Source organism: Sordaria macrospora, chromosome 1 (assembly GCF_033870435.1).
Source record: "Sordaria macrospora chromosome 1, complete sequence".
In the NCBI taxonomy this organism is placed as follows: domain Eukaryota; kingdom Fungi; phylum Ascomycota; class Sordariomycetes; order Sordariales; family Sordariaceae; genus Sordaria; species Sordaria macrospora.
The window spans coordinates 4,900,598-4,924,138 of NC_089371.1; the positions used below are offsets into that span (position 1 = coordinate 4,900,598).

A 23,541-nucleotide genomic window follows, 5' to 3' on the forward strand; every position below is an offset into this window, starting at 1 on the left:
CCATATGACAGCGTCCCATAATAAATGGATGGGCCCGGCCGAACCTCAGAAGTCACTCTTGCGTACCCCTCACCTTATGCAAAGAAGGCAAGTCCTTATGTAATCAATTCCGACGCTCTACACTATGAATTCAACGTCGAGTTTGTGGCGACATTGGGACGAGATGGTCAATATTTTATAACGGGCGTCCTTTCCTTCTTGAGACGGGTATATCACATATTGCCTTTAACTTTATGATTTTATTTTCGCTCTTTTTTCTTCGCCTTTTTCTTGCTTCTTAGCTGCTGCCGTTTCGTCTGTACGCGTTTGTCATGTGATCGAAGTGTCACTGGAGGCTCGAACCGTGAAAAAGTTCACAGGCACAGAGTGGCGGGTGGCGGCGAATTCCATGGGCTCCCTGCCGATCGCGGAACCTTCTTGGCAGCCTCGGGCAGCCTTGTCCGTTGTGCAATAATCGTACGTAGCACTTGAAGTTGCTCGAGGTAGCCTTGTAATCGTGACCTGCCTCATGCTAGTGTTCGGTGCCTTTGAAAACACGGATCATCAGACGTGTGTTGCTAGATATAATGTCTGTGTGACATGCGGCAGAGCAGGCATGGCCTTTTCCTGTGCACCAAATGGATGCCAAGTATCTTGTTCAGCGATGATCAGAATTACTAAGGGACTCTACCTAACGCAAGGTCATTTTTGTTCGCTATCATCACAGAAATACAAAGGACCTCCTCCGTTTTGCGGTCCTCGTTCTTTCATTGTTTGTTTAAGGTTGGCTGGTTACCAGCCGCAAATTGCTTGAGATTCCACACCAGATGATCTCTTTCACGATACCAGATTGCCAAACTGGAATATGTCAATCCACAATGCCAGTTTGTGGGCCTGGAAAGTATCTAACAACCATGCTAGCTTGCCATCACTGGAACGTCTTGAAAGGTTTAAAGTTCGCAAACTAGTCAACCTTGCTGAGGCCTCAACCGGCCTCTTCTGCTTCGCATTGGTCTCTGGGCAAGTCTAAAAAGTCAAAGGCTACATGACGCATTCAGGGGGGAGGAGGGGAGGGATGCCGATTACTCTTTTCCGTTCAGTTTGTCGATGTCCGAAGATCAGCGGAAGATGCCATGGGTGGCAGGACGAGCCCTAGTATCGAGCAGTGGCATCGTGTGCCTAATTGAAGCTAGCCGGCCCTTGAGCATTCGGATCAGGGTCCATATGGAGCTGGTAAAAGCTGTAGAATCTGCTCTCGGCCTTCTGGCGAGTGGGTTCGTCGAGTTCGCCCATCGCAACACCGTTCTCCTTACCACCAACCTTGGCTTTAGTAATGGCCGAAATCGATTGGGGGCTAAAGTTCAAAGTTAGCATGAAAGTCCACTGGTTTCGGGCTTCTTTTTAGCAGATAAAGCTAAGACATACCCATAGAGTTCCCGGTCGAGGGCCAGAAATTCTTTCATGGCCTTCTTACCGCCACGGTCCTGCAAATAGTTCAGGTACACCTGGCACAACTCTTGCTTGACAGCTGGGGAAAGGCGGCTCTTGCTGCGAATGGTCTGGATGATGTCCCTGATCCTTTCACCATGCTGTTCCTCAAGCTCAGCATTGGTGGGCTGACCCAGTTCAAACTCCAGCCACTTTTGCCAGAAGTGGCGGCTGTCCGAATACCACTGGACGTTCTTGGAGAAACAATTGCGGGCTTCCTCGCTCGACCCCTTGACCTTCCACAAAAGATAAGCCCACTCGGTGACTAAAGCGGCCTTGGTGAAGATGTCTATAGTAGGGGAGTCAATCTGTGCCTTGTACACCTCAATGGCGGCGTCCAGACCACTTTGGCGGCGCTGAAGGTTAGCCCACGAGACGATAGCCTCGACGCAATCGGGCAGCTTGTTGAGGATGGCAGCGTGGATGTCGCGGGCGACATCGACACGCTCGGACATCTCCTCGAAGTAGGCATACTGAAGCCGAATTCCCGGCCTACTGACCGGGACATACAGAGTCGTTGCGCGGAGGTAGATGTTGCGTACTTCCTCCTCCTTGCCTTCTTGTGCCGACATCCATCGAGCGTAGCGGAACCAAAACTCGTCGTAAAGAGCACAGGTGACCAAACATCTTTCGTATAAGAAACCGATTCTGCTGAAGTTGCCCTCAGACTCCTCGAAATCGAGATACTTGCGCCAATTGGCCAGCTGCGCATGCTCAAGCTCCGTGACGTGGAAATAAGGCCGCTTGATCTCTGATTCGAATGTCCAGCGCTTTGTGGTCTCGGCTTGTGTCTGCTGGAAAACCGTATACAGTTGCGCATCGATCTTGGCTCGGATGTCACGCTCAATCTCGGGCTCGCTCTTTTGAATGCCGTATGTGACGCTTTCGGCTTCGACTTCCGCCCGGTAGCGTGCTAGCGCATCGGCAGAAACCAACTCCAGAAGTGGACGTGTCTGAGCGAGGGTCCTGAGTCGCTCGAAGTAGCGCGCATACTGGTGCATCGGAATTCGAATGACCCGGTTGAGGATCGCGACAATCTTGTCTTGCGCCTCCTGTCTCTCTTCGTATTCGAGGTACTTGTCCCAGAAGGGGTGGGCAAGGAAGTCTAGACCGACATGAGTAGCGCCGCGCTCGAAAAGCCTAAGAAAGTGTCAATAAGTGTTGCATGACCGAGGATGGGAGTGAGGGGCGGGAAGGGAAGTAAAGTACAAGAGGGGAAACTCGGTGTAAACGAAGCATCCATCCAAAGTGACCAAACTGTTTCTCAGTGGCATACGCGAGCGGGGAACGGGCAAAGAGGTAAGACGTGAACGAAGAATATCTGCTATGAAGAGCAGAGCCTGGTATGAATTGTGAGAGAACTGTCCCAGCATAGGATGTCTGCCTTGTGGTTGCTCTCACCGTGTTCGTACGGTCGCGGATTCGTATTTGTCCCTCTCGAGTCGACAAAGAGCCGCAAACGGCTTTGCAGTTTGCTGCGGGTAAGGTGGTCTTGAGGGGGGTGGGGACGGAAAGGATTTGGGAACTTACTCTCTCACGAGATGGGGTGTGTGAGTAGTTTCCATCTTGAAGGAGCAATACTCTGTCCACAGATCGACCGAATTGGTGATGCTAGCGCATCCTCGCTCGTACACCTAGACATGCCCGTTAGAACCAGACCCATCAGCGAGAAGAAAGCTGGGCTCTGTCCGTACCATTTCGGCCGACTCAGGACCTGAGATGTTGAATTCGAGATCGGCATACTTCTTCCAGTAGCCGAACAGCAAGGGGAACTTGAGGAGGAATCGATCGTATGTGGCGCGGAGGGTTGCCAGAGCTTGCGGGCTCGAGTTTCTATTGAGACCGCCTTCGAGTCCTTCGCAGGCGCGTACCAGCTTTTCCCAGTTCTCGAAGTTGTCGGTATCGGCATCCTGAATGCGATTGCGATGAGCTCCGATTAGCGACTGGACATGATGCCCCCAGTAGCGGATATCTGCATCGACTTACCACCTCAGCGCTAAGCCTCTTGATCTCGGCGTTCTCCTCATCGGAGCCACCGTAGTTGCTGAAGTCGCCCATTGTGGTCGATGATGCGCGGCTGAACAGGCGAGGCTGTTTCCTGTGTTCGCAGATGTGAAGGCTACTGTTGGTTGAGGATCACGATTATCCTGTAGAGACGGGTCGCGTGGCGGATAGTGCAATCGCAATAACGTATGATTCGGCTACGATGGAGAAGATAAACGGTCGGGTTCTGTGATGGATACAGTCTTGCACATCCAAAAACTGGTTGCGAAAATGAAGTTGACCGACGGTGAGCAAAAATCCGTGGAGACGGGAGACAAAGAAGTGGAAGGCAGCGGCGCGCGGGTCGGACCCATGGAGGACGGAATCGAAACAAGTGAATGGAGCTCCAGTCTGGAGTCCAGAGAAGGAAGGTGCATGTCAAACTGGCAAAGCAAACCTCCAGCAGCGGCATGCAACTGACGGCAAAAGCTGCCCTGGGCTCGCTGGCAGGCAGGCCGGCTGGTAAAGCTGTCACACCGCCCGGAACCTTGTCGGTACGTACCCACTCGAAACGCAACGAGCTCCACCGTGGCCTCTGCTTGTCCAATCAAAGGAAGCAGAAAGCTGGATGCGATAAGATAAGATGCTGAGACTTGTCCAAGAATAAAACGGGCAAAGTTTTGCAAACTTCTGAAGTTCTTCTTTTTCTTTTTTTCCATATGGCTAGTGATGATGACAAAACATAAAATTATGATAGGAAGAGGATGAATACTCCCATAGAGGAGTGCATGATCTCACCATACGCTAATCTGAAGCCATCAACCACACAAGCTTTCTTGTGGCATTACATGCCACTATCTTTTTTTTTCTCTAGTACACTTCTTTTGTTTTTTCCACCTTGAGCATTTTCTTAGATGGCAATCACTCGCCTTGCCGTGTTTCAGTGGTTCGCGGACGCATTTTTGCGAAGCTATCCCACCCACTCCCTTGAGACCTTCAGAGAATCCCATAAATTATCTCCAGGAATCACATGAAGTCATTACCTGCAACAAAGCGAAACATGCTGCAGCAAAGATGTCAACAAGTATAATCTGAGAAGGGAGAGATCAATACGTTAATGGAATTTGGGTATGCCTGATGTTGGTAAATCGCATTTTTGTCTGCCCTCGGCCTTCTGGTTAGCAATGGTGGAATTCTCGTTGTCTTCTATCTCATGCTCCCTCAGTCGGTCTGACTTGAAAAAGTTTGAAGGCCGGCGTCAATGGCGCTTCTCTGCCCCTCGTAACATTGCACTTGTTGCGCCTGCTGTGTTATGCGTGTGAATTGGCCGATTGCATTCAACGATGAAGGCACTCGCACCGCAACCTCCCGTGCCTCTTCAGCTTGGGCCCCGCGTCAAGGTAAGGTAACTGCGGCTCTTAAGGTAAGGTATAACAGGGCTGATAGCCTGACGGGCCAGGGCGTAGCGTAGCAGGAAGCTTTTGCGGCCAGGCTTGGAGCAGTAGCGGAAAGTGGAGGCAGCTGAAAAGCGATGCTCAGGGGGGCAAGGGGGTGCCCCAGACCGACACCTTGCCGCCGTCATCCGGCTCCCCTCCATCGTGCAGTTTATCCAGGAAGTTTCCATCTGGACGACTGTATCTTTCCACATCCGTTCTTGAAGATCATTCTTGTCTCTTGTTACTGTACAGGTATATACTTACGTTGAGATCTACATTTTATACCTAATTCAATTCCGCCCCTGTTTGTCCGCATCCACACCGAGCAACACTTGACGGTTCCGAGTCGACAAGGTAGTCTCTCGCCTACACCACATCCTACCCACGAGAGCTATCGTCCTGCGACAACCCATCGCCAAAGCTGCTCAGGAAGCTTCCTGTCCTCAACGACCGCACGCATTGCCAATATCCCATGCTGCCCCATTACTCGCTCTCAATATAGCAAGAGGTCGCTTGGGCCTGCCGTTTCACTTGCTCCTTCCTCGATCGACCTAGACCATTTGGCTACTATTACTCGTTGAGAATAGTAGTATTGGAAAGCATACTCGGAACTTTGCTGCCAGGTGGCTTTCACCGCGGAACCGTCCACGACCATACGAAACCGATTGTCTGAAGGATCTCGACATGGGAGCTCTAGCTTACGTTAAACCTCCGCCGTAACCAATCTGCATAAAAACAACTGCTATCCAACATGGACTACAACAGCTCTACATCGTCTGCTCTTTGGTCGGGCCAATCGCCGTCTCTCGACAAGTCAAGCCAGATCCTCATCCGCGAGTACCCTCACCGTGCGATCGCAATCGCCTCCGAATCCCATGCTCTCATCCTTCGACATAGTCAGAGCACCAGCGAAGCCATTGCGAATGGGTCCCTCGCCTCCGTTGCCTCCGCCCGTCCACGATCCGGCAGTTTCGACAACATCCCTTCCAAGTGCATGGTGGAGTTCACATCGCGGACAGACAAACTATTGCTCGACTACCGTCCCTTGACGTCACGGCCCATCTATGGAACTTTGGGGATGATCTCGATTGGGCCGGACGTGTTCATCTGTGTTATCACCCAAGCCTCCAGGGTCGCTACTCTTCGTCCAGGAGAGACGGTGGAAAAGATAGAGAGTGTGCAATTCTTCTGTTTGAACTCACCAGCTTACGATGATGTTTTCCTGCTTGATGTTCACGAGGAAATGGATGCCACGGCAGTGTATGGCCAACCGCTGGGCCGTAGGGACCCAATGGAGCATCCATGTGTCGAGCTGCAAAAGCTTCTTAGCAACGGGACATTTTACTACAGTACAGACTTCGACATTACCAACCGCATGCAGGACAGGCCAGCTGATGCCGTAACGTTCGACATCGACAACTTCGACGAGTCGTTTCTCTGGAACTCATACATGATCCGCCCGCTTGTGGAATTCCGCTCCAAGCTGCAGGAACAGGAACGAGATGCGTTGGATGCCTCGCGGATCCTGACCTCTGCAATTCGGGGCTTTTGTAGGACATGGGCTATCCCTCAGACCTCGGCCCCTTTGAGGGCTGCCAAGACAGGCCTCCCTTCATACTTGACCATCATCTCACGTCTGTCCTGCAGAAGGGCAGGCACGAGATTCAACTCGCGGGGTATCGATGACGATGGAAATGTTGCCAATTTTGTGGAAACTGAAACGACGTATTGGAGCCCATCAGGCGTTGTGTTCTCGTATGCTCAAGTACGCGGCTCAGTCCCTGTATTTTGGGAACAGCAAGCCGGGCTGCTGCCAAACCAGCAGAAGATTACCATCACACGATCACCGGACGGAACGCAGCCGGCATTCAACAAACACTTTTCTGATCTGGAGCAGGCATACGGTGCTGTACACGTAATAAACCTACTCAGCGTGTCGAAGCCGGGAGAGTACGAGCTGACGTCACTCTACCGTACTGGTATTCGGAACTGCCCCCTCAGTCGGCCAGAGGAGGGCCAATCACGCGACCATGCTCTTCTTAGAGCTACCGAGTACGATTTCCATGCTGAGACGAAGGGGCCTCAAGGCTATGAGGCAGCACATGAGATCAGGCGTTACCTGGAGAGCTCGGCCGACGGCTTCGCATACTACTTGGCCCACGAAGCAGATGACGGCGAAGAGAGCGCGGGCTCTGACAAACGTACATCTTCGCCCAGCCAACGCCGCTATGTGGTCGTGCTACAACAAGAGGGCGTTTTCAGAACAAACTGCTTGGACTGTCTCGACAGAACGAACCTCATTCAGACGATAGTATCACAAATGGCGGTCGAGACTTTTTTGGGTCATCAAGGCGAAGGTGCTGCATCGGACTTCTGGTCACGACATGCCAATCTTTGGGCTGATAACGGTGATGCGCTGTCCCGTATCTATGCCGGTACCGGTGCTTTGAAGAGTTCCTTCACTCGATCAGGCAAAATGTCCTTTGCCGGTGCTATCGCCGACGTCCGCAAGTCGGCTACCCGATTATATGTGAATAACTTCACGGACAAACAGCGACAGATGACCATTGATACCCTTCTTGGCAGGATGATTGGTCAGGGGCCAGTTCATCTGTACGACCCGATCAGTGATTACGTGTCTATGGAGCTACAACGGCGAAGCAACGAGTTCTCTACAAACGAAAAAATTCGGATGTAAGTTTGACCCGTGTCAGTTTGGTGTTGCATGGTGCTGATATAGACAGTTTAATCGGAACTTTCAACCTGAACGGAAAGACCGACGGTATCGACGAGGACTTGTCGTCTTGGCTTTGCCCCCCCGAACTTGGCGAAGCTCAACCCGAAATTGTTGCGATCGGCTTCCAAGAAATCGTCGAACTTAACCCACAGCAGATTATGAACAGTGATCCGACCAGAAAGCAGTTGTGGGAGCGAGCGATAAAGGGTACTCTGGATCGGCACTACAACAGACCTGATGATGAGAAATACGTTTTGTTGAGAAGTGGCCAGCTCGTGGGTGCCGCATTGTGCATCTTCGTTAAGGCTTCTGCTCTCCATAACATCAAAAATGTTGAAGGCAGTGTCAAAAAGACAGGGCTTTCCGGAATGGCTGGAAACAAAGGCGCTGTTGCGATCAGGCTCGATTACGCAAACACACCCATATGCTTCGTTACAGCACATCTTGCTGCCGGTTTCACCAACTATGAGGAACGAAATAGAGATTATGCCACGATCAGTCACGGCCTCCGGTTCCAAAGAAATAGGGGGATTAACGATCACGGTAAGCTATCCACACCATATATACTGTCGAGCATGACTAAAACCTTTAGAATCTGTCATCTGGTTTGGAGACTTCAACTACCGCATTGGACTGGACCTCGAGAACACCAAGGACCTGGTCAGGAAGGGTGACCTTCCGAAACTATATGCGAACGACCAGGTATGTCTCCCACTTGTCCCATGTTCACTCATCATGCTGACGCCTTGCAGTTGAACCTACAAATGATGGCCGGCTATGCGTTCCATTATTATTCCGAGGCACGCATCACGTTTAATCCGACATATAAGTACGATGTCGGTACCGACACCTTTGACACATCGTAAGTCCAACTGATCGCCGTTCGCACGATCGTGGATGCTAACACGTTATACAGGGAGAAAGCACGTATACCGGCGTGGACGGACCGTATTCTGAGGAAAGGACACAATCTCCGCCAGTTGTGTTACAACTCGGCGCCATTGCGATTCTCAGATCATCGGCCAGTATATGCTGTCTTTGAGTGCACCGTCAATATTGTGAATGAAAGGATTCGCAACAAGATTAGCCGCGACATTTACGAACGCAGGAAAGCGGATATTGGCGGTGACATGGCCAACCTAGCTGCGGATGATTCTGACGATGAGGATCTAATCGGCTACGACGCCATCGAGCCTGGTCTCCCTCCAGCCAGCTCTGATCGACAGAAGTGGTGGATGGACAATGGCAAAATGCCCCGATCCGCCATCCAGCCACCAAAACCCGAGAGTCCCGCCTTCCAAACCATTCTTAACCCCAAAAGGCCAGCCAACCCTTACATGCCCACTGACGAACCTGACTGGGTTAACATCCCCAGGTCTGAGTCAAGGCTTTCCTCCTTCTCAAGCCTCTCGACATCACCGTTTGAACATGTCAATCATTCGATGCTGCTCTCTACTTCGGCGTCAAATTCGGCGCCTAGAAGGCCCCTCCCTCCTCCATTTGATCCGTCGAACCTTCCCGCGAAGGTTGGAAGGTTGCAACTCACCGAAGATGGGAAGAACGGCAAGTTCGATACCCCTCCGCCACCACCTCCTCCACGAAGGCAGACCGGGATGGGTGCTTTAGGTTCTACATCGGGACCTGCCATGGCCAGTTCACCAGTGGCCAGGAAGCCTGTCAATACGGCAGCGACAACAGCCACACCGCCGCTCCCGGCCCGCTCGATGTCTGTATCGTCTCAAAACACCGTTAAGCAGAAAGCCGCGCCACCGGTAGCAAAGAAGCCTGCCCACTTAGCAGCACCTTCATCACCGGGGTCCAGCAGTTCGGCACCTGCGCCCATGGAAGACACGGTGACACTTAGTAATTGGAAGCCTCTCCAGCCAGAGCGTTCTTCAAACCCGTCTCTTTCAGGACTGCAGGGATCCTTATCCAAGGCCAACGGGAGCTCATCGAGTTGCACATCTTTATCTTCGCTCAGTGATAGAACTGGAGACACTAACGCGGCCCTACAGCCGCCTCGGCGTGTCAATACAAGTACGGGATTTGCGCCTCAGGCACGGTACACGCCACCTGGAGGCGTTGGTCTTATCGGGTTGGCCGATGTTCAGCAGAAGACACAGGTTCCGGGACGAAAGCCTGTGCCTGTATCTGCGCTTGCACCCCCGCCAGCGCTTGTTCAGAAGGCGACGACGAAGCCCGAGGCTCCGCAGCCGCCTCCGCCCAGGAAGTCAAACACCGTGAATCTTTTAGATGATGATGACAGTGGTGGCATGCAGATGGGAGGATGGCAGGCACTAAAACCTTCATGAAGGACGCATCGCACATGTTTATTGGCATTGGACCGAGGCGGTATATTTTTGGTTCACGATGACGATGATGATGATGATGGTGGTTTTGGTCGGCTTTTGGCTATAGACAAAGATGCATGAGGCTCGCATATGTTATATACATTAAACACATCTAATACTGGGCTCTTCGGACGAGGCGGGAAAAACTCGGACGATGAAACGAATGCTTCAACGGTATAATGACAACCCCCTGAATGCACCTAGAGAACGGTACATGACAGCACGGTAATAAGAGAACCTGTGCAGCGGGACGGATCAACGGAGCAGGCCACCTAATGCCCGTCTGAAGAGTCACGGAGTCTAGGTAGGTCTAGCGCACATATCTTCACTTCCGCCGGCGTCCTGATGCATGTAGGTACATACGATGATGCTGATGTCAGTTGTTGTTAGGTGAGCTGGCGAGGGCATGAGGCATCTGGAGATCGATGGAGCCGATGGAGTGGATGTACAATGCAGCATTAAATGCGACAGAGGATACCTATGCGGGTGACTCCGTGTTAGTGGGCGTGATGGCGGATGACTGACTGGGGTCGAAGATTTGCTCTGCTTCAACAAGGGGGTGCCAAGCCAGAGCCACACAGTACCGGCAACAATCTGCCGCGATGATCACGACGAAAACACTGTGGGATCCAGGCAGAGTCGCCAGATCGACAGTGTGGTGATGTCCGGGTGGACACTGTATCTGTGCCAACACTGCAAGGAGGCACGGGTGAACGTTAGCGAAGGGTATACATGTACGTCATAGCACATGCCGTGTTCCTGTGTCTTGCATCGCTCTTCCAGGGCTTTTGCAATTCGACGGGCGGAGTCGACGAGTGACCGACCAGAACGAGTGACCACCGGAGCGACTGCTTTTTTGTTAGTGTCTTGGTTCCGTAGACAAGCACGACGACGACGACCACCACCACACACCGTGTCTCACACGAGGACATGGAGGGATGACCCTCTTTGGCGCCTTTCCCCCTTTCCCGGATGATCCCAAGTCCTCGAGTGGAAAAATAGGGAAAAGACGGCGGCTGTCGTGAAGAAGAAGAAGAAAGGATACGAATGAAGCGACAGTCCATCGTCCAACCTTGGCATCCGTCCAAGCCCGAAACGAACCTGAGAAAAGCGTCTGAGAGCCGGAGTAGCAGAGCCTGTCAAGAAATGCCAAACCGACACTATAAAGAACTAACGTTAGACTGTAGATTAAACTCCTCATTCAACCCCCCCGGACATTTTCAGGCCCAGATACAGGGGGTCTTGAGAGGGTTCATCCGAGTCAGGTTATCAGGTACAAGTCACATCGCGGTTCCTTTCTCCGTCCGATCTTGTCTTTTTGCGCCTTCCCGGTCAACGTACCTACCTCTACCTACTTTCCTTTCCAACTCTGTACTCGCACTACCGTACGGTCTCCCGCCTTCTCACTGGCACTTCACAAGCTTTAACGAAGAGGCTCGATCTTTTGCTACTCCTACCGGGTCGCACCGAGACGCGGTTCCGCTTTCCACTCACACCCGCATCCCGCCATTCTATGCTTTATTGCTTTTGTCAAACGACGGGAACATCGAGACTTCAACACCCTTCATTCCGATTTCTGTAGGTGCAGTGCAGTACACCGCAGCATAACGCAGCGCCAGCCAGCGGTGCAGGGCCGTGTGCGATCTCAACCCCATCTTTACATCTTCCCAGTCCCAGTCATATCGGTTTTCCCCCCAGCAGGTCGGGCGGGCTCCAGGTTGCTAGCCAGGCACCCTCTCAGCTGCTCCCCATCCCATCAGATCGTGACCCAACAGACCCCATATCTCATCAAAGGGGGGGGGGATTCCACACCGCCGTCACGGGCCACGGTTGACCAAGGACGGCCAAGGACGGGAAAGCGGGCTCCTCTGGGCTCCTCTAGCTCCGCAAAACTAATCCCAACTTGAAGACTGACTGGCGACTCCCTCTCTAGCGATTTACCATGATGATGGCAACTTCCAGCTGATCGCCTAGTTCGCCCTGTCCGCTTTCGCTCTCCGTCAAGTCTTGAACGCACCTAGAGCTCCGTTCTTCATTCGTTCTTTTTGCCGACTCCGAAGTTTCAAAAGTCGGGGATACCTACGCCCACGTTTAAACAGATCTTGAAGACCTCGAATCCTTTTATTGCGCGCAAGATGGCAGCTACCAGGAAGTAAACGCCATCTGCTTCTCTGTCTTTCGTCCGGCCAACCAGGAACCCGAGCATCTGGGTCAAGCCGAAGGAGGAAAACAACTGCTTCTTCACTCTCTATTTGCTTTGGCCTGTTTGACCATCCACGCAGCACTTCAACAACGAATGTTCACTTGAGCTGTTGTCGGGTTGACACTACAATTCCGTCAGCTTTGTACTAGCGATTCAGGCTGCTTCTTGCTTCACTAGCAGTCGCAACTTCCTCACCATCATCATTCGGCATCGACGACATCGCAAACGCCAGGACTGGGCTGCACATGTTTACACATTGCATATCACGACACTAGTGCAGATCAACGACAGCGAGGAGCAAAGAGGTTGGCTGGATTTGTTTGCTCTCATCAACCGCATAATCTTTCATCATCATCATCATCATATGGACTTGGACGCCTTCTCCTGCCGACAGTGACATCAACCTGAACATCTACTCTTCGTTGCGCCGTCTCGACCTCTGAATCCCACCTATACCGAACTAGTCACGTACTTATTCTTCGATTCTGTCGAACGAGCCCTCCCGCAATCCCCAGCTATCATACGACCGAAGTACCATACAATCGCGCCAGAACTACGTCGAAGTTCATTTGGGAAATCTATATCGGACCAACCCTAACCCACCCTGCTTTTGGTTGGCAGATCACATCCCTGGTCTTGAACCGCCCTTCCCCCTATCGGTGACCGACTACCTACCGCAGATCGACAAACGACGAAAAGCGACCATGAATCACTCTCACCGAGCCGTCTCCTCGCCAGGAAGGCTTTCTATGCCTAGCCCCGCTGCTCCCCTCGCCCTTTCAGATTTCATACTTCAACGGCCACTTTCGCCATACTCCTTTGCCTACGACGGACAAGCGGCCGCGAGTCCAGACGATACATTGGCCGAAGGCGAACAACAATCGTCACAACCCCAGTTACTAGGCGAAACCAGTAGAACAAGATCGGCAGCAACAGTACCGATGGCCAAGCTAGGAAGTGACAGTCCGGCCAAGTATCCGGGACTTTCAACTGTCTCAATCGGTGCCCCAAGTCCGGACCAAGAAGCTGCAAGGAAGGAAGAAGGGACACTGGAATCTCTATCAACGGCGACGCCCTTGGAATCTCCGCCACCTGTAACGGCCCAGAACTGGCTGGCGACTCGTCAACAAATCATACCCGGGCGCAATGTCAAAAAGGCCGACTGGATCCGGGGATGGAGCGAGTCTGTCGTTAACCTTGGAAACACGACATATTGCTGCTGCTCAGAACACTTGCTGGTCAGGGGCCGCGGATGGAAGGGTAAAGGAGGTGACCTTTCAAGCGGTGTACGAGCCATTTTGCCTGTTACCAGATCCTTCTCTGGCGGCCTTGACACCACAGCGAACACGTGTCGCAACTGTCACCGCCCAGCATCGCCGACCCCCGCCACAGGAGATTTTGGCCCGCTTAACGTCGAAGAGCCAGAGGAGAAGGTCAGACAGAGCACGCGAGCAGAGTTTACACGACGACTCAGCGGCCTACTTCGCCGGGTCATACCCAGTCGAAGCGATAGCGATCGCCAAGCATCACCCAAGTCGCAGAAGCATTCGGATAGAAACTCGAACGCCAGATCGACACCCGTGAGCGGCGCTTACGGTAACAGACAGCAAAGACCCGCGGCACCTCAGTCCAAGCCGTCTCGTCTGTCCGGTTTCAGTGCCATAATGTCGAAGGAGACCCCTCACCCACATAGTCAACCGAAGATGCAGACAAATTCGTGGCCAACGACTCCGAGGCAGCCGGCTGTCTTGAATGGCACGCGCGCTGGGCATAACCAACTGCAGTCAGAGTCAGACGATGACTCGAGCGATTCCGATGACCCCCGCGGCAAGATCGGATTGAAAGTCAGCTATGCTCGTCTGCAGCGGGCAGCTAAGCTTTTGGAGCGCAATAAGTCATGACGAAGCCAACGGGAGAAGACTTGGAAAGCACGACAGCAGCGGCGGTTATTCAAATAAGAAAGAGTCTCGAGCTGAAGGACCTAATGCACCTAAGCGTCTTGCAAATTCATATCGCACGAGACGGGGTGAGGACTAGAAGGAGAAAGATAGACAGCACAACACAGCATATATGGGGTTAATAGGCGCAAAATGGGGTTTACTCTTTTCTGGAGTGTGTGGAGTTCACTGATCACCAAGCCGGGAAGCTCTTGCCTAAACCAGGCTTGGGTGGATTTACTTCAAAGGGGGAGGAAGCATCGGGAGGTTTGGCATTTCGGAGAAGGAGTCAGACGAATGGACGAGGGTGGATCGGTTCAGTTGGCAGGCAGGCATGCCGAGGAGCCTCTCTCTTCTCCGAGTGTTGATTTAGGAAGGAAAGTTGGTTGGCTGGTTTTGATACCCAGATTCATTCAATGCATGCATGCACATGGCATATATGGGAAAGGACTATTGTATGGTGTTAGGTTGTTGTCAGGACGGAAAGAATAATGCACTTGTACTACGCTGACTGCGCGACACAAGCATTGTATTGACACTACGGTTATATAGATATATTCTACGTTTACCTCCTCTAATCATTCACTGGTCGGCGATGTTTGCAATGATTTTCGAGACTCATAGACGCTTGCATTGGACGTGGTTGTCTGTTTGGGATGGGATTCGTGGTGAAATTGTGTTAACTAAATGGAACTTTCAAGCTACATAAATAAACCCGTGTCGATTGCTATAGAATAGAAACTAATGGTGGAAGAGATACAAGTAGAATAAACAAGTATGTCTTCGAAGATACGGAACAAGAGGACGGACTGTTCACCTTCACCGGAGACTCTACTTCTCATTCGGTGAGTCTCCTCCATGTATGTGTATATATATCCTTGGTTGTTTGCCAACAGCAGTTTGGACTTATGAGACAATACGTCAGATCACCCTAGTATCAACATATCTGCCTTGGAGCTCAACTAAATCAAAAGGAAGAACGAAGTGAAGGAAGAGGATGGAGATGACTACCATAAGCCGAGATTGAAGGGGCTGCAGTGATTCAAGTGTATACTTTATTATCATCTGGAAATGAGATTGCAAACAAATGTATATTCTCTTAAAGTGCCGTCATGCTGAGGATAAAGAAGCGTTAGCTTTCAATTCAATCCTCACTTGCCTAGATGATCAAAATCAAATGATAAACCCAAAGCCTTGCAGAGTTTGACAACTAGTGTAGGTAGAAGCGGTCATAACTTCCACCTGCGTGCTAGTCTAGGTAACCAACAACTACTGCTCTTTCTTTTTTCGTTTTCTTACAGGTACCTCCCGTCTCCACCTAGTCGCGTGCAGTCTGGCCATGCCTTCTCCCTTCTTCGGCACTGGTTTGGTCTTTCCTTGACGTATTAATGTTGGCGTATGTATTATGACAAGTGACTACCTCTAGAGAGTTGGATGATGCACAGGTAATCACTATCAGCGTTACCGTCGTCCAGTGTTCCGAGTCTACCATAGCCGTAACGCGCGGCGGAGTTGTTTAGTCAAGAAGACGAGCATTCGGGTGCTCTAGCAAGTTTTAAGACATCCCTGGACGGTTGATTACATTTCAACTCAAGTCCGTGTACGTAAGGCAACATGATAGTGAAAATATAACTGCTTCTGCTTGGCTCCATTCACCTTAGCGCAGCAGTAGCAGTGAACATCACAGATGGACGTCAAAAGGAAACACGATACCTAGACGACGAGTGAGCTACGCTCTAGTCTAGTGTCTCCATACACCTGACTGGTAAAAATTGACAGTTTATAGCCGAGAGATATACAGATTAATCAAGTAAGTTTTCTCAGAACCTCTGCAACATTTTGCTCAAAAACTTTTCGGTAGAACTACATACATTCGCCTCACACAAAATGCTGAATTTCCTACTGGGTGTGGTCTGGGGCTATACAATACTGGCCTGAACTATGAAGATGCTGCCGATAGGTTGTGGCAATGGGGTGGTCTATATGGTAGCTATGTCATTTTCACCTACCTTGTGTAAGTGCCATGGGTGAGATATGGGCATCTGATCCAGCGTTCATGACAGATCGCGGTGTAGCAACCGACTATCTAGCACTCTTTGTCTCGCTTTGCATTGTTTTGATGCTCGTTCAGACCCTGCACTCTGCCCATCTGCTTTTTTGCATTGGCTAGATTGGTGATACTAGATTCGAGACTATGTAGCAAAGACCCTCTCGCTGCTTCGTCTTCATTCAGCTACGGTCCAAGGTTAAGCCAATTTGATACCCACAGTTCCCGAACAACGACACGGAGCAGACGCCACATATGAGCAGCTTATGCCGAAGAGTCCATGGCTTGCTGGTGTTCAGAAGACCTACAAAATACATCAGAGGATGGCAACTGCATGGTACTCCTTTTGACGGCCTTCGCCTACATACTTAGTTCTAGTTTTCTCCCCCTTCGTGAACATTGATCACACAGAGCGACATTGTGGAATATGGGATACGCAAACGAACTTGATGCTCTTGTACCTCACCAGAAACAACGACAAGACGCCTGAGTTCTCAGGTAAGGAGAGGGAAATTCGAGGTTCTTTTTCGTTACGGGTTACCCCAAATTCTTACTATAGATAGAAGTAGATTTCCGTATCGTGGCATCAGCCGTTCAGTCCTGTGCCCTGTGTCACCATCACTATCACCATCGTTCGCATTGGCATAAGGTAACCACTCGCTGCCTACTCAGCTGTCCTAAAGCGTTGGCTGTCGCTCGCAATTTCATTGTGAGAGTCGCGTGACAGATGTCCCCAAAACAGGGGGTAGGTATCATGGATTGGCGGACAGGCCGTGGCAGTTGGCATAGTCAAGCCGCGGAGGTGTAAACATCCGGTCAATCAGCAGCACGAAGACGTCCCTTTTAGGGGGTGTACGGTCCCAATTGGTCTTGTAGGGGTCATTAGGGGTCATTTTAGGGGTCCCTGATGATCTTGTGAGGGACAAGGCCAGGGTGATGAGCGAGGGAGATCCGAACTGGGACCAACAATTGCTTGACCACAGAGGTGCGTAAACCCGGCCTGATAGGTTTGTGGTCTTTCAACACGCAAAGATAACTACCGAGTTACCACCAACCATTCGATCTCGCCAAACACAACATTGAAGGATGTTGGATGTGATGAAGGTTGCAACACAGGGCTGTGCTGGTTTGTACACTGGGTGACTGGGTGATTTGCCTGATCTCGAATTTTGTCCATGCCAAAGCTTAGGAAATAGGTACACCACCAGGACCGCCTCGCACGTCTCATACCCGTGAGGGAGAAGGCAGCAAATGGAGGGGGCGGGCAGGAAACAAGCCTTGTGATCGAGACGTCCATTAGTGAAGGGTAGGTACACTACCTGACCACCAACCTCAAGAAATACCTAACGAGGGCGCAACGGGAGCGGGAGGATAGCGTTTGGTGGTCAACCCGCCTGGAGAAGGCTCGCAGTCTTCTAGCCGTTTCCATGTCCCCTCCTTTTGCACCCAGTCTCTGCCCAGCAAATGATCGCTGTGCTAACAAAGTTGGAAACGCCCAAACAACACTGGCTAGGTGCCGCGGAAGACCCCACTTTATCGTTCGCTTCCGAACAATGGGACATGATGGGACGAATGGGAGTTGTAGATAGCCTCAAAACCAGAGTTAACCCAATGCTCTAACAAGTCCATCCGGTGAAGTATATTTGACCACCATAAGTGGTCAGAACCACGAACCCCTTTCCCTGCTAGGTAATAGGAAGAAGATGACATGCAAGCCCGAGGAGGAAGAGGATGAGCAGTCGGCGAGAGAGGACCGATTGGCGGCGATGGCACAGGCGCATGAGAACAAGCGCACAGACCAGAAGGTACTTGATAGGGGGTACTTTATTAAGTAGTTGAGGTAAATTGGCAAATTGCCCACTGTTTAGCATCGGCACGAGACAACGTGTGCCATGCGGTGACAAAGAGGCAGCGAATAGGGAACTCCCTGGTGCTAGTTCCAAGAAGATGAGGGGCTGCCGATGGCGGGGCTCTGAGTCAAGGTTGCAGAGACTCCAAACAGAGCACGCCGTCCATATCCCGATATGATCCTGCTGGGCCGCTATCCGAATGGGCGTGTAAGAGATAGGAAGATGCGACTGCTGCACATGGAAACGCCGGGCTTGTCAAGCCAAGACGTCGACGATGCCGTCGACCGCAATCCTCTGGTCCTGCCAGCCTGGCCAACATGGGGAATTGGGATAAATCACCAAGACCACCACCAAGGTGACAGGAATCCGCCGCAGTGGATGGCAAGTGGACTCTGTGACAATCCCGGCAATGTATAGGTGAGATTGGAAATGTGACTTTTTGAGCCGCCGCTTGGCGTCAAATGGACAACACACCAATGGTCGACAAAGAAAAATGAGGCTTCAGAAAACTTCACCTCATGGTGGGGGTGACATTCCAGAGTGTGATATTCGGGCGTCGTAGTATGTGTGATGGCCATGGCAAGAAGGTTGCAGATGCAAACAGCTTGTGAGAGAGCCTTTACCTAGGTGCAAGCTGAGGCCCGTCTGCAAATATGGGAAAGGATAGAAAGGGGAATGGGATGTTGTGTTGTTTCGTCGACGCATGCCACGCCATGGATCAGGATCATGGATGCCATGCCGTGCGGACGGGACTGAGAGAAAGTGGCGGGGCAGCTCAGTTGAAGGATCACCTTACGATCCATCTCCTCAACGTCCGTCGCCCACCAGTCGCAACACCACGCTGGGAAAGAGGGCAGGTGCGAGCCTGATGAGATGATGTCGCCCTGTTCCCTGGTTTTGCTGCCAAATTTGGGAGCCACGGGAGCGTTTTGGTTTGGGCCCAACTCCAACTCTCCCCTCCGAAAAACATGGCTGGACTCGGGGAAGACGAGAGAACAAGGCGGACCTGTGGATGTCGGGAGTGGGAGTGAATGATCCCAAGATGCCCTGTGCGGCAGGGTGGGCACACGCAAATGTCAAGCAATCGCGTGGAGGCCACTCTGGTTCTCATCCCAAATGCTCATCCACCTGTTAGCGAGAGACTCCCGACTCCTTGCCTATTTGCCCTGGTCACCGCCCGAGCCATTTAGGCGCCTAGGTCTCTCGCTAGCAGCCAATCGTCGTTTAATTCAACCTTGGCCCCGAAAAAAAAGCAGGCCCCCCCAGCACGGCTGGCTCGCACTAGACTGAGCGGGGATCGGGGGAATCTCAGGCCCTCTCCCTAAAGTCAAAGTCCCTTTGCCTTCAACCCAGCGACACTCCTTCGAACCTGCCCGCTTCCCAATCTTATCACGTCACAAGCCAGCAAAGCAAAACCACCGTAGTCTTCCGGTCAACCTATTTTTTCTCCTCTCTTTCCGCTTTCTCCTCCTCCATCTCCAATCTCCAACTCTAGCGATCCTTTCCCGCACCTTATACCCAACCCCATAAACAAAATGGCCACCGAAGTAAGTCAGCTTCAGCCCGCCGTCAACGCCGGCCTTCGGGCGCAGACGGCCCATTCCCCCATTCCTCGACACCGCCTTCTCCTCGGCGCCAGTCATGGCCAGCAGGGCAGCCACGCTCGTCGCCCCCGTCCGTCCGCCGCCCGTTCGTCTGTCAGGTTGCAACAATTATGCTAACGTTTGCCCTCTTCTTCGTGTAGCGCGAGAGGTGTGTGTGATTTCGCTGCCTGCTGCCTGTTGCCCGCTGTTCGCGCGGGCATCGGCATCGGTGTATCTGACCCCACTGGCAACCTGCGTACTGACGAGACGGTGAATCAACAGCAAGACTTTCCTCGCCCGCCTCTGCGAGCAGGCTGAGCGCTACGATGAGATGGTTACCTTCATGAAGGAGGTCGCCAAGCTCGGTGGTGAGCTCACCGTTGACGAGCGCAACCTCCTTTCCGTTGCCTACAAGAACGTCGTCGGCACTCGCCGCGCCAGCTGGCGCATCATCTCCTCCATTGAGCAGAAGGAGGAGTCCAAGGGCTCCGAGAAGCACGTCGCCATTATCAAGCAGTACAGGCAAAAGATCGAGACCGAGCTCGAGACCGTCTGCAAGGACGTCCTCGAGGTTCTCGACGAGTCCCTTATCCCCAACGCCGCCACTGGCGAGTCCAAGGTCTTCTACCACAAGATGTATGTATTCCAGGCGCAATCCCCTGGCCTTGGCAGTCGCTGATCAGTATTTCTCTACAGGAAGGGTGATTACCACCGTTATCTTGCCGAGTTTGCCTCCGGCGAGAAGCGCAAGAACGCTGCTACCGCGGCTCACGAGGCTTACAAGGTACGAGCTTCTGAAAATTCGCGCGATTTGCTACAAACGGGCTCTTGCTAACCTGATGTATTCACTATCATGTAGAGCGCTACCGATGTTGCTCAGACCGAGCTCACTCCCACCCACCCTATCCGCCTGGGTCTTGCCCTCAACTTCTCCGTTTTCTACTACGAGATCCTTAACTCTCCTGACCGTGCCTGCCACCTCGCCAAGCAGGCTTTCGATGATGCGATCGCCGAGCTCGACTCCCTCTCCGAGGAGTCTTACCGCGACAGCACCCTTATCATGCAGCTCCTCAGGGATAACCTCACTCTCTGGACCTCGTCCGATAACGGCGAGCCTGAGGCCGCTGCTGAGGCCCCCAAGGCCGAGGAGAAGACCGAGGAGAAGGCCGAGGCCGCTGAGGAGAAGGCTCCCGAGGAGCAGTAAGCGCACTCTTTCGGACCGTGGTTTCTTTCGCCATGACGGGTGCATGCCCTCGCTGGTCGCCTGAGGTGTACCGGAGTGGCAGGGGAGCGCCCGTCTTTTGCGCAACTGGTCTTGTGTTGCTTCTTGACTTTGATAGCTAGGATTTTTGTAAACTCGGAGCTGGGCTTTGTTCTCTCTGGACTTGACCGGCTGGCGGATGGAGCGTGAAATATGCGGCACATTGGTCATTGGCTGGGCGGGGGCGTCGCTAAAGGGAGTTGGTTGATGCCGGGGGCCACTGAAATGCAGGGCATGATAGTCGTTTCTCTTACGGTCACGTTTCCTATTCTCTTATTATTATCATTTCCCCCGTCGTCCTGTCGCCACACATCACACCTTTCCCTTCCACCTGCTTTTCTGAGATGGGAAGAGGGTAAGAGAAGGAACAAGAGGTCTCTATTAACAACAACGCCCCCCAAAAAAGCCAAAGGAACTACACCTTCCCTTTTGGCGAGGAAAACAAATGATACTCAGATCAGAGATATATCCCTGTCCTCTCGTGAGGACGTTCACGTACATTGCTCAGCGTAGCCTGCAAGTGCCCTTTGACTGTTTACCATTCCTCAAAAGTTTGCCTTGTAGACTAAGCTTAGAGGCCTGGCCAGGCATTGCATCGCTGTAGACCGTGGGTGGCGCAAACGTCATGTCCCACGGCAAGACACATCAAACGAGATTCATGTTGAATAGACAGTTTGCTCAGTGTGTAGGCATGCCAATTTTTCAAATCAAATATGCATATGATAATCTACTCGGTGACATTGAGACAATGTGTTCAACATCACAACCCATTTTTCAGGACTTAACGCCTACCATATGCCACCAACCCAATCATGCTTTTGTCAACATAACTCAATGCCTTCCCACAACGGGGTTTCCAATACTGTTATTTCCTCGTTGAGGTTCACTAAATCCATACCTACGCCCGAACGCCCACGCCGATATTATTCCGTCCACCTACAAACAGACAACAAAGTGTGCCCACGGCAGGCACTTCTCTGTGGTCAAATAAACAAACCCCCTTAAAAGCAATGGACATGATGATATGCAGCACGTTTTTCATAACTCGCCATCACCAAGCACAAAAGATTCCCGTGTCGTCGTCATCGTCGTCGTCGTCAAGTTATACTTGTCTCTCCCCCAATCCGCCGGGTCACCACCAGGCACGCATAAACCTAGCCGCCAAAAGTAATCCCTGTGCGCAAAAAAGAGTTGCCAGAGCTTGAATCTGGTGGGAAACATCCTCTTTGTCCTGATTGTGGGAGCTTTTGCGGTCGTGGGTGGCTCACCCTCGACATCAACATCGTCATTCCCAGCATCAGCGTCACCATTGTCTTCTTCGCCATTATCACCGTCGCCATCAACAACACCAACAGCAACAGGATCTCGATAATAGAAACCACGATCAACCCCCTTCGTCGCCGCTGTCAGCGCCGGCACGTCAGCCACCTGCAACATACTCCCATCAAACCATCCGCCGCCATCCGACTTCTCAGCCCCCGCCACGCACTCCGGGTCGTTATCACCCTGACACAACCGCACGTCTTCAGGGGCAGGCGGCAGGTCAGACTTGGAGATGTGTACCTCGCCTGCGTGCGAGCGGTATCCCCATTCCGTCAGGGGGAGAAGGGGGACGGGGTCGTTGACGTGGGTTACGCGGCAGTAGGCTCTGTTCTCGCCCTCGTCCTTGACCTCGTTGTCTTCATTATCAAGACCAAAGGCCTTGTCCAGGTAATCCACCAGTGCTTGGTTGCCGATACGCGGTTCGCCAAAGGTCGTCACCTGGACGTCGTGCCAGCCTAGCGAGAGCCGAATTTCCAGCGCGGCGAGAGCGGCGACGGCGCCCCCGAGGCTGTGTCCGACCAGATGGACTGGGTATTTAGGGTGTTTGGCGCGGGCGGCTTTGAGGGCCGGTAAGACGTAGTCGCGCGCGGAGCGCCAGGACGCGAGGAAACCCATGTGGACTGTGCAGTTTGTGCAATTGTTCTCGTTGTCGTTTCTCCCCTTAACTGCATTCTCATCCTCATCATCATCGTCCGGCGCCGGATACGGCACATACTCCTGCGGCACCGTACTCAAATCAACAATTGTGTTAGTAATACTATAAGTTCCCCTAAACGCCACGATGATAGCCGGCTCGCTGACCACCACTCCCCGCCCGGTCCGCTCGTCTCGCCTCCTCTCGCCGTGGTCGACGGCAATGTACCCACAGCTGTCGCTGAGGAGCAAGCCTGTGTTCCAGGTCCGCTCGAGTCGTAGTGAAGGGAAATCTTTGCAGCGGGATACGCATGAGAAGGGCTTCGATACGCCGGTTGTGCCGACGCAGTAGGTAATGTCGACTAGGCGAGCCATGCGTTCGAGTGAGGCAAAGAAGGGGAGCGAGACACCGCTGCCTTGCCGGGCTGGTGATGTGCCGGTATGAACTTCTCCATCGGTAGAGGTATCCGAGGCGTGGTCATGGAGTGAAGCGAGGAGATGCTGTCCTCGAGGTTTGTTCGGGTCTCCTGGGACGGCTAATGGGTTTGCGTAGACATTCTCAACGAAGTAAGAAATGAGCTGAAGGAGGAATAGAAAGAGGTGGTGTATCAGATGCATCTTTGCGGAAGATGATGATGATGCATGCTCTGGGTGGTTTCTGGAGTTGTTGAAATCGTGCCGAGCAAGACTCACGGCTATGGCAAAGGGAACATGGAGGAAATTATCAAGA

The 23,541-nt window shown here is 52.3% G+C and overlaps 5 protein-coding genes across 5 annotated transcripts; 3 read left to right on the top strand and 2 right to left on the bottom strand.

The window, feature by feature from the left end:
* Positions 1 to 376: 376 nt before the first annotated feature.
* On the bottom strand, positions 377 to 4,042 carry SMAC4_04574 (uncharacterized protein). The gene is made up of 5 exons (XM_003345295.2): positions 3,454 to 4,042; positions 3,162 to 3,377; positions 2,998 to 3,101; positions 1,405 to 2,607; positions 377 to 1,333 (listed from the first exon to the last, which is right to left on the bottom strand). The coding sequence occupies exons 1-5, from the start codon at positions 3,523 to 3,525 to the stop codon at positions 1,159 to 1,161; spliced, it is 1,770 nt and encodes a 589-aa protein (XP_003345343.1). The 5' UTR covers positions 3,526 to 4,042; the 3' UTR covers positions 377 to 1,158.
* A 131-nt stretch (positions 4,043 to 4,173) lies between these two features.
* Positions 4,174 to 10,581, top strand: SMAC4_04575 (uncharacterized protein). The gene is made up of 5 exons (XM_066090134.1): positions 4,174 to 7,580; positions 7,631 to 8,166; positions 8,216 to 8,325; positions 8,376 to 8,485; positions 8,540 to 10,581. The coding sequence occupies exons 1-5, from the start codon at positions 5,638 to 5,640 to the stop codon at positions 9,933 to 9,935; spliced, it is 4,095 nt and encodes a 1,364-aa protein (XP_065945711.1). The 5' UTR covers positions 4,174 to 5,637; the 3' UTR covers positions 9,936 to 10,581.
* A 2,300-nt stretch (positions 10,582 to 12,881) lies between these two features.
* On the top strand, positions 12,882 to 14,078 carry SMAC4_04576 (uncharacterized protein; the record flags this gene model as incomplete). The annotated part of the gene is made up of 1 exon (XM_003345297.1): positions 12,882 to 14,078. The coding sequence occupies one exon, from the start codon at positions 12,882 to 12,884 to the stop codon at positions 14,076 to 14,078; it is 1,197 nt and encodes a 398-aa protein (XP_003345345.1).
* A 5,277-nt stretch (positions 14,079 to 19,355) lies between these two features.
* On the top strand, positions 19,356 to 21,503 carry SMAC4_04577 (uncharacterized protein). The gene is made up of 5 exons (XM_066090135.1): positions 19,356 to 19,558; positions 19,756 to 19,763; positions 19,877 to 20,230; positions 20,291 to 20,378; positions 20,454 to 21,503. The coding sequence occupies exons 1-5, from the start codon at positions 19,547 to 19,549 to the stop codon at positions 20,796 to 20,798; spliced, it is 807 nt and encodes a 268-aa protein (XP_065945712.1). The 5' UTR covers positions 19,356 to 19,546; the 3' UTR covers positions 20,799 to 21,503.
* Positions 21,504 to 21,893: 390 nt separating this feature from the next.
* Positions 21,894 to 23,429, bottom strand: SMAC4_04578 (uncharacterized protein; the record flags this gene model as incomplete). The annotated part of the gene is made up of 1 exon (XM_003345299.2): positions 21,894 to 23,429. The coding sequence occupies one exon, from the start codon at positions 23,427 to 23,429 to the stop codon at positions 21,894 to 21,896; it is 1,536 nt and encodes a 511-aa protein (XP_003345347.2).
* Positions 23,430 to 23,541: the final 112 nt, after the last annotated feature.

What these genes read in the sequence shown, in the direction of transcription:
- SMAC4_04574 (XM_003345295.2), bottom strand. Translation starts at nt 3,525, where the DNA reads ATGGGCGACTTCAGCAACTACGGTGGCTCCGATGAGGAGAACGCCGAG. An exon ending in AGAGGCTTAGCGCTGAGGTG is followed by an intron (nt 3,378 to 3,453) that starts GTAAGTCGATGC and finishes AATCGCATTCAG; the next exon opens with GATGCCGATACCGACAACTT. An exon ending in GTCCTGAGTCGGCCGAAATG is followed by an intron (nt 3,102 to 3,161) that starts GTACGGACAGAG and finishes GGGCATGTCTAG; the next exon opens with GTGTACGAGCGAGGATGCGC.
- SMAC4_04575 (XM_066090134.1), top strand. Translation starts at nt 5,638, where the DNA reads ATGGACTACAACAGCTCTACATCGTCTGCTCTTTGGTCGGGCCAATCG. An exon ending in ACAAACGAAAAAATTCGGAT is followed by an intron (nt 7,581 to 7,630) that starts GTAAGTTTGACC and finishes TGATATAGACAG; the next exon opens with TTTAATCGGAACTTTCAACC. An exon ending in AACTATATGCGAACGACCAG is followed by an intron (nt 8,326 to 8,375) that starts GTATGTCTCCCA and finishes GACGCCTTGCAG; the next exon opens with TTGAACCTACAAATGATGGC.
- SMAC4_04577 (XM_066090135.1), top strand. An exon ending in AAGGTCTTCTACCACAAGAT is followed by an intron (nt 20,231 to 20,290) that starts GTATGTATTCCA and finishes ATTTCTCTACAG; the next exon opens with GAAGGGTGATTACCACCGTT. An exon ending in CGGCTCACGAGGCTTACAAG is followed by an intron (nt 20,379 to 20,453) that starts GTACGAGCTTCT and finishes ACTATCATGTAG; the next exon opens with AGCGCTACCGATGTTGCTCA.